The 9,902-nt window shown below is 37.0% G+C and overlaps 1 protein-coding gene and 1 pseudogene across 1 annotated transcript; one reads left to right on the top strand and one right to left on the bottom strand.

Moving 5' to 3' along the window:
• Window positions 1-27: 27 nt before the first annotated feature.
• On the top strand, window positions 28-2,292 carry LOC114544854. The gene is made up of 6 exons (XM_028563348.1): window positions 28-222; window positions 393-828; window positions 998-1,169; window positions 1,387-1,535; window positions 1,763-1,963; window positions 2,125-2,292. Exons 1-6 carry the CDS (start codon window positions 142-144, stop codon window positions 2,265-2,267), a joined length of 1,182 nt encoding a protein of 393 aa, XP_028419149.1. The 5' UTR covers window positions 28-141; the 3' UTR covers window positions 2,268-2,292.
• Window positions 2,293-2,430: 138 nt separating this feature from the next.
• LOC114544855 lies at window positions 2,431-3,779 on the bottom strand (annotated as a pseudogene).
• Between the last annotated feature and the right edge of the window lie 6,123 nt (window positions 3,780-9,902).

The raw sequence follows: 9,902 nt of genomic DNA on the forward strand, positions 1-9,902 counted from the left end.
GTTCGTACGTATTATTTCCACCAAAAGAAATTTATTCTCCCTGTGATCCTCAAATATTGGGAAAAACACCAAGCTGCACTTGTGGAAGAAGTCAAGACCATCAAAGATACAGTTTGGTGTGGGGATGGAAGATTTGATTCGATGGGCCACAGTGCCAAGTATGGTGCATACACTATGTTTTGTACCACTACACTTAAGGTTGTGCACTTTGAAATTCTTCAGGTACATTCAACTCACTACATTTTTGTATCCAAATATTTAATGAGGCTGAAGTAATGTGTACTGTATGTTGCACCTAGTCAGTAGTCAGATGATTTTACTAATGAAGGAGACACCCTTGGACCCTAGTAAGTTAACCAATATATACTGTAGAGTGCTCCTTCTTCTTACAGGCAAATGAAACAGGAGGCAGCTCACCCATGGAGCTGGAGGGTGCGAAGAGAGCTTTCGACTATCTGACAAGAGTTGGAATCAACATCCGAGTCTTCATTACTGACCGCCATCGAGGCATTGCAAAATGGGTCCGTGAACACAAGCCAAACACCTCACATTTCTATGATATTTGGCATGTTGCCCGATCTATTCAAAAGGTCCTGCTCAAGCTAAGCAAAGAAAAAGGATGCGAGAAGATTGCAAAGTGGATGAAAGCAATCCGCAACCATCTGTATTGGTGTGTGACTTCAACAAAGCAAGGGTTTGAAGAGCTAATACTAGCCAAGTGGAATTCATTCATGAATCATGTAGCAAACAGACATGAGGGCCACCCTGACCCATTGTTTAAAAAATGCTTACATGGTGAAATTGACCGTCGCAAGTGGATTTATAACGGTACACTATATTTCGAAACAAGCTAGGAAAATATAGTTAACCCATTAAGCCCCAGAGCTTTCCCATTAGCAAATAAAATCGTCTGGCATTTGTAAAAAAAGGCGGTCGCATTGTAGGTTAAAGGGTTAAATTTGTTGTGGTTATAAATGATCAATTTTGTATTTTCTAGGAACAAAGGCATATCAAAAACTTAATACTGCCTTAACAAAAACTAAACTCCTGAATGACATCAAAAAGCTATCACCTGATGCTCAAACAAGTAGTCTGGAAGGGTTCCATGCAACATTGAATCACTGGCACCCAAAAATGATCTGTTTTAGTTGGCTGGGAACATATTGCAGGTGTGAAAATTACTTGAAAATCACTAATCATACACATTAGAACATTAAACAAAGGGAGGGTATGACTCAACAAGTGAATGATCTGCTCTGATATTGGGCATACCAGTTTACTGTATTTTACTCTTTCTGTTAAATGCCATATGATTTGACTTAAGGGAAAATTCAAGATTACAAAAATATGGGTAATAGTATCTAGATACATTTTGTTTCATTTTAGGCATATAGTTGCGGCACTCCACTTTAATGAAAATGTCCAGAGAAAATCACATGTTTGCAAGGATGGAAAAGAATCTGTAAGGGTGATTTTTCCCAAGTACAAGATGGGAGAAGAAATTGTTCGAAAAGTTACTGTTCCACCTACCTATAGTAAGTAAGCACTAAATGAACTGTACACACTACAAGGTGATAATGTACAGTATTTATATTTGTTAATTTTGTAGTGTGCCATAAAATTGATGATTATTGCCTATTTCCCTAGCAAGGCATTACAAATGTTAAATTTTGTAGCTATAGCCATACTAAAGTAATTATTTCCTAGAACTGTGTATATTGATTCAGGAGACAGTAAGTTAATTATAGCATTTGTCTTTTAGACTATGTTGAAGAAATCAGGAGACTTCTTTTTTCTATGTCTAAGGCACAGATTAAAGAACTTGAATCAGTAAAAGAAAGATATGCTGCCAAAACTCCATCCCCATTGACTTCACAGTTCACAAAAAGAAAAAGCAAACCAGAAGCAATAAAGGCTCATGAACAAAAAAAGAGTAGAACAGCTGCTGAATTATTTCCTGCTGGTAAGTGTCACCAATACACAAATGATAGCACCTAGGTATGCTTGTACAGTGAACAAATTCATACATATATATATATATATATATATTTATATATATATATATATATATATATATATATATATATATAATATATATATATATATATATATGTTTATTCACAGTAGCAGAACAACAGGCTTTACAAAAAGAAATTGCAGCTGCAAAAGCCAAAAGCAAAACTAAGAAGAGGAAATCTCCCACTTGCAAGACATGTGGCAAACGTAAAAAAGGACACCCAAGAGGCACTTGTCCAGCATCTACCTAAGTTTATCAACTAAACTTAGGGCATGTTATGAAATAATGATGTTGTGAAACAAAATCCCAAGATATGTACATAAGAAAATTTGTATTGTTATTTAAAAGCTTATTCTTTTGTCATGTATAATACAGTGAATAAAAAAAAAATTAAACAGTAATCATATATACTTAACAATCTATCAATTGGTCCATCATTTCAACTCCTTGCTTCTGCTGACTGGTAACCTCTTCCTTGATGATGGTTGATGGGAAAACGATTTCTGATGTTTTTATAAACACAAGCTGGCAATGGTCTTGTGTTATCCCAACCCATACTGCCACAAATCCAACGGATTAACCATCTGTATGCGATAGCTCGTAATAAACTACAGGTAGAAAAACAGCATCATATTAAATGAAATAGAGTCTTGAAAGTACCGTATACATGTGGGATGCTATATTTAATCATAATGGGCTATTACATTTAAAAACCATACCCCCCCTGTTGAGGACCTCTGGTTTCTGAGACTATTCCCCCTCTGGAATGGCAAAAAATCTAGATAGTAAACCCCTCTGGAAAAAACCTTGACTCCCTGTGGAAATGCATTTTTACCCATTCACCTCTCTGGAATTGCCTAAATTATGCCATAACCCTACTTGAAAAGGAAAAATTTACCCCTTTGGAAAATAGAGGTCCTCGACAGGGGGGGGCGCTGGTATTAAATGTTATAGCCCAATACACAACCACATTACACTACAATGTTCCAACAGCCAAAACAGACGCTAAGAACTTAACTACATAAAGACTTACTTATATAGCAATATGTATATTATACACATACTGTACGTATTTACAATAAACTTTCTATTTTACTTACTCGTTCTCAGACTGTCCAGCATGGCGAGGTAACTTCTGCCATTTCTGTCCTTTAACATAGGCCCAACATTTTCAAGTACTGTTCGATTTGTCATGGCTGTAAAATCTTCGTGTTGCGTGACACATTTAAATTTCTCAATCGATCCATCAAATATTAACTTGTGTACAGCTTCTGCAACCTCATGACAACACCTACACTCTCTTGGATTCTGCAGTTGCTCGGTACAGCATTGCCCACACTTACACCTATCACATGTGATGTACGTGCATTGAAATATCCAACGATCAAAATATATGGCAATATTAGCAGTAAGCTTATACCATTGATCAAAGGAAACTTGACGTTCGAATCTTGAACAAAGAACAGTTGAAGACAGACCATCTTCGTCAAGCTCATCTTCCTCTTCGTCGCTCGAGTTAGCAAGAGGTTCGTCTTGATAAGGTTGCACTCCTCTTACAGTGATATTATCTTCACCAGAATCACTGCTGATTGATTCTGAACTTGATTTTGAGCTTGAAGACTCATCGTGTTCGCTAAGGTCGCTCATAGTGGGTATATTATATCTTTTGAACGGTTTGTAATTGTACGTTCGTCTTTTACAAGTAAACAAATAAATATATTTCGATCGCGTGTCAAGGTTTCTACGTCATCAGTGGCAGTTCTAGTTCCAGTCTCCTTGACAAAAATTGACTAATTTATTGGTCATTTTTAACTATTTTGCGAAGCAAAATCATTGCTTTCTAAAATTTTTCTGATATTTTTTTTGTGGTTTTAGTAAAAAAAAATAAAATAAGAAAGAGAAAAAGCGAAGAAAAAAATTTATTTCATATACACTTTAAATATCCACACCATTTATACACATGAAATCCACATTTCAATTTCAGCAATGCATTGCGGTAATAAAATATTTAAAATATAGGCTTGGATATTTACCTAGTGCACACAATATGTTCCGTGCAGCAACACCAGTAGCCTAGCTTTAGCCGCGGTCAAGCTTGTCGCGGAATGTCGCCTATACACAGTACTGTCAGTAGCAAGTCACTAGCAACTAAGGGCATCATTACCTTAAGAATATTTTAAATTTTGACAATAATCTATTTTGTCGATTGCATGCACCATCGCTATATTTTCTTCGCAAAGCTAAAGCTGCAATGTCGCTATTTCTGCCGCCATATTTTTTTCATATTAGTTACATATTTTGTGACCATACGATCACATATGCATGTGTTATGATTTTTAACCAGTATAACAAGTCGCTAATTAATACTTGTGATCTAACTAAATTATTGGTGGTCACTATATTCATTCCCCCATATATTCGACCATCTACATAGTTAACTGTGTAAAAAATGCCTAAGCTAACTGCATGAGCCTAACAATAGTGACCTAAAGAAATAGAACGCATAAATTAGTGGGATAATTTTCGAAAATCTTCATTTCAAACGACCGCGGCAATCCGCAATCCTAAAGGTCCGAAAATCCGCCCTGCAAAGCAACTTAATACTCAACCCCGGCAGCAAGACAAAAGTGCACATTATTTTTACTAAAGCATATAGCAATAGCACACGGCCCATATAGAAACCGAGTTTTTAAATCACAAAGAGTGCAAATAATTTTTTTCTGCAAAGCTTATAGCAATGCTGCCGCCCATATAGAAACGACAATGCCAAATGCATGCACAGGGAGTTTATACTCACCATTTTAAGAAACACCCGATCCTTAACATCTTCGAGACATCTACTTGTGACACAATTTGTGCCGCCTGCTTACAATAAAATTAACTAATCAAGATTTCCCCAGACAGATGATTAAGGCATGCATCAAAGCATCAATCCATTTTGTCTTGCGAAACTTTTTATATCATATAATTATATATATTCAAGGTAGCATCTACCCACATATTTTTGACAAATGTCAGAAAAGTTTGCAAACAATTGTTGTTTCAATGTGAGTAAATGCATCCTATTAAATTGTAACCACCAAGCTAACAACTACTCTAACCTCAGCCAAGCCATTTTAAAGGTCTGGCAACCTTTCATGTCATGTTTATTCGGAATGATTGGATGATCGTGGCCCAACTCGATTCCACGGCCATGGCAAGTAATCTAAAGGATTATATTGCAGTGCGCATTTATATCCGACTCCATTTTACTCGCGTTAGCATATATACATAAAATGCAATTGAGAACGTCTTGTTATATACAATTGCATGATCATCTATATGAAATCTTACTTCGAATGCGTGTCATATTTCGATATATGCATGGATCAATAGAGAGCTACAGTTTAGCCAGGCAAACACACTCAAGGAAAAAAAACTTTAAATCGAGCCAACCGTAATACGAATTCTGTGATGATTCATCGATAAGCCTGATTTCAATGCTGGGAGGGAAATAATGCAAGCGCGCCTAATAAAGTATGCCCAGTCATGACTTGCCTTATATAATAGCTAATGTTTCGTATAGTCTCATACCTTTATATGCAGGGGTAAAACGCCTTGACTTCTCCATATAGATGTTAATATCCAGCAAATATTTGGTTTAGTCTTCGCGAAATTACTGGTAAAGATCTTTACCCGCGCGCTCATATACGCATAAACAGTTGATAGGCGCCATTTCAAATTTGTTCATTTTGCCGCTCTAGCTGGCAGGCTTCAAGGTGCAATGACCATGCATAATTGCAATTTAATATCCGGAATGTAATTTCCTAATAAAGGAGCCCAAATCAAAATTAGTGAATATTTTCCTGTTGCCCAAGCAGCTGATATGTTGTCCAAGCAAGATAAATTCTAATGTTCGTTTTCTGATGAAGTATGGCGAAATATATATAAGCGAAATATCCAAAAGGTCAAACTTAAATGTTTGTACACGTTAGCTTGGCAACTTGCCCTTGGGCTTGGGCCAGTTGTGCGCAAGGCTGCACGCACTTGGTTAAAACATAGCGCTAAACTCAATCTCACAAAACACGGAATTTGTAGACGGCGTCTTTGATGGTTTATCGTAGTTTAATATCAACAAAACTTAAATGGTATAATATAGATCATAATTTCTGTTTTGTTATATTTTTCACACGGGCCACAGCTCTAATTATGTTGACCAGATGATATTTTGTGCATTATCAAAGCCTATAGGCTAAATTTCCCTGAGCAATATTATGATGTTCATTGTACGACACTCTTGTTTTTTTATTGTAATAAACAATGTCACACAATGAACATCATTGATATAGCTTCATTACTTTCATACAGTCTCTATGATTTGTACGATTTGAGACTTTTCCGCGTTCCACGTTTCCGATTCGAGGAGCTAGTCGAGAGAAATCAAATCACAACCAAAATATAGCTACATGCATGGGGAGTGAATTGTGCTGAAATGTGCATATATATATCAACATATATGAAGTAATTTTTTTGTGAATTAAGAGTCTAAATAAACATTTACAATGCATGAGTTATATTTATGCCATAAGTTATATTTATGCCAATTGATACCTTTCAACATGCCAGCAACAATCGAGCCAGATGGCTTAGATCTGGTGAGACAAATATACCCTTTTAAGGAAATAAGACAATTTTGCAAGCGGGGCACTGCTCCAGTTTTAGACTAGATGCACGCGTCATATTTAAATTGCTTGGATATTCATGCAGTGGCATAACGAACAGAGGATGGGGTCTTGAGATATACTTGGTACTGCCGGGTCCCTTAATTCGCTGTTTGTCATTGATCACGTTTTGCTCATATACTATGATGTTTCGTTATCTATTCTGGCCCCCAATAACTGGGGAACCTTATTTTAGTTCTCGTCCTAACCCTACCGAACGCGCGTTAGGTCACTGTATTTATGTCTTCAAATATTAGCTAGGGTATTTCAATTGTTGTATATAATTTGCATGTCAGACTGCATTAAAGACAACGAGCTGAAATGCTGAACCGCATTCTCGTCCTAGGATGCGGTCCTTTATTTTGAATACATTTTAATCAGTAGCTGCTTCGGACGGAGACCCTGCTATCAGATTATCAGATGTAAATAAATTAGCTTAAATTTATCGCACTTTGTAAATAAATTTACAAGTGCGATAATATGTAACACGCAAAATCCCTCAATTTACTGATTTTAAAATCTGGTTTTGTCTGTTTACATACATTACAGACTTCCGACAATTATGCAACTTAATTAGCACCTTGCCAAGGCATATTATGGCTCGTAATGCTGTAATATATGGCTTGCGACGTTGTTTGTGCGCGCGGTGAACTTTGGCTTTATAGAAGCTACAGAAGTATATTAAAACACAAATTCTAACCATTCAGTGCATTACCGAAGCACAAAAACGATAAATTTTTAAAAGAAAGCTTATAACGTGAAATTTGTCGCTAATGAAATAAGAGCACGCTAAGCATAAACCAGAACATGAAGCGCAAAAAAGCATTCGATTAGGCTAAAATGATATAACCCTACTATTTCCTTTACAAGCCTTCTACTAAGGAACTGAATACATTTCTGGGAGTATTTCTGTGTAACACATTCTGCGCTTCTTCTCTAAAGTTGTAACATTGCAAATGTTTAATCGAATGTTGAACCAAATCCAATGCGATTGAACGAAATTCCGGCAAACGTTTCAACGAACGGTAAAATCAAACCGTTGAACGCTTTTGGACCAATTTTCGAACGATTTTTCCTAAGCGTTCGAACGGGCAATTTCGAACGATGAACGATCTCGAAAATCGTTTCAACGAACGCTTGAAGCGTTTGAACGGCAAACGAACGGATAACGAACGATATTTTTGAACGAACGAAATAGCGTAAACGTATGTTTTCCCGTGGAAGGTCACATATGTTAATGTAGTCTTTACATATGTGATGTCAACAGTTATTTAACACAAATGTTCGCCTATACTCGCGCGATTCTTTGACGTTCATATGGTAACCGTATTTTTTGTTTCGCATAGGTGGCTTGTTTGAGTAAAAACGAGCTAGTAAACTGGCTAGTACACTGTTGGCTTGTTCTCCCTGGATTTCCTGTTTTACTTGCTCTCATAGATATTTAATGGAATATTTTTCCATAATCGCGGGTTAGGACGCGCAGTCAGCAATCGGGCCATCGGGCCTAATAGTGCCATATAAGGCCACATAGGGCCCAAACGGGCCTATGAGCATATGCTCATAAATGTTCATGAAAAGATGCTCATCTGCTCAATGAGATATTTCAGGCCCAAGCTCCTCAAAGGGAGGAAAAAGGGGGTATGGCGAATGCAAAAATGTATGCATTTTTAGAGGGAAATATATATTGGTGTTATGGACAACGCGATGCTTGGAGCATAAATTAAGACACGGATTAACGCTTGTAACAATATAATAAAGTAGAACAATTTTACAAATATTTTAAACATATTGTCCGGGCACTACACTGTTTTCTTGTTTAGGTCGTTTGACTTTGTCTTCCTTAAGCAAGAGTTTGCGTTGACAAGCCCGGACTTTTCCGGGGCTAATACGGGGCTAATAAAATACCTGACGCACGAAAAAATGAGCCAATTATTATTAGGAATTTGTTGAGCAATCATCTTAATATGCGTCGCACGCGTAGGAACTGTCCTGTATTTGGCTGTGGTAGTATAAATTTAGCAAGGTTAGCAAATCATCTCGACCAAGTACACGGTATGAGCACAGAGGAACACTGCGCACTGCGCAAAAGGTGAAGTCCGCCATGTTTTTTGCTTCGAAAAGATGGCGGCGAAGTTACCGAAAAATGACGAACCAGTCCTCCAGGAATTATAATATAGCTCAGTGTTTTGCACCCAAAGTTCTTACTGCAGATATATGTGGGAACATCTAAGGTCAACAAGTCCCACAGTTAGTTGAAGTAGAGCAGTACATGAACTGAAATACGTCTCCAATATTACTCCTATAGCTTCGACGATGTCCGGAATGCACTATCACTGTAACCTATGCATTAACTTTACATGTCAAACTCTTCGCTCGTTGATCAATCATCTCGGTCGGGTTCACAAGAGTGATCGGGATTTCCATGCGCTATGTGGCATTAATGAATGTCCACGTACGTACACGAACTATTTCTCTCTGCGAAACCATTTTGTCAACAAGCATAGTCAAGTACTTCAAGCAGAGGAAGTTGTTGAACGAGATCCACGTGCCAACAACGAGGGAGATGAACTTGACGTTTATAATGGTAAAAACGATGACGATGATTTTTTCCTCTTTGTTTGCGAGGTCGAGAGTAATCAACGATCAAATGTATTGGGTTAATCAAGGTCAAAGAGGAAGGCAAGGTACCCCAAACGATTGTCAATTCGATGGTGCAACATACCACCCAGATTGTCGAGAACAGCGTCGATGCACTTCAGTCTGGTCTCTAGCAATGTTTATCGAATGCGGGTTTGTTTACCAAAATACGCATAAGTTTGTTTACCAAAAGTTGTTCAGTACAGTCTGTATATATATATATATATATATATATATATATATATATATATATATATATATATATATATATATATATATATATATATATATATATATAGTTGTTTCAACTCTAAGGGTAGTTTCGACTGGGGTCAAAACGACTCTACAATAGAGTCTTGTTACTCTACCAAAAGGTAATGTTACTCTTCGAAGGAGTCAATTTGACTCTAATTGCAAAGAGTAACCGAACTACGAAAATTACCGTTTCGTCTAATTTATAATTATGCAAACGTTGTTTTGTTGATATACTGGTTGCGCCCAATCACACTGATCAGTGATCACACACGGCAATAATTTTCAATTTCACT

The sequence above is a fragment of the Dendronephthya gigantea genome, unplaced genomic scaffold (genome assembly GCF_004324835.1).
Source record: "Dendronephthya gigantea isolate DGI-Jeju-01 unplaced genomic scaffold, DenGig_1.0 000996F, whole genome shotgun sequence".
NCBI classification, from domain to species: domain Eukaryota; kingdom Metazoa; phylum Cnidaria; class Anthozoa; order Malacalcyonacea; family Nephtheidae; genus Dendronephthya; species Dendronephthya gigantea.

What these genes read in the sequence shown, in the direction of transcription:
- LOC114544854 (XM_028563348.1), top strand. Translation starts at nt 142, where the DNA reads ATGGGCCACAGTGCCAAGTATGGTGCATACACTATGTTTTGTACCACT. An exon ending in TCGCAAGTGGATTTATAACG is followed by an intron (nt 829 to 997) that starts GTACACTATATT and finishes TGTATTTTCTAG; the next exon opens with GAACAAAGGCATATCAAAAA. An exon ending in TGGCTGGGAACATATTGCAG is followed by an intron (nt 1,170 to 1,386) that starts GTGTGAAAATTA and finishes GTTTCATTTTAG; the next exon opens with GCATATAGTTGCGGCACTCC.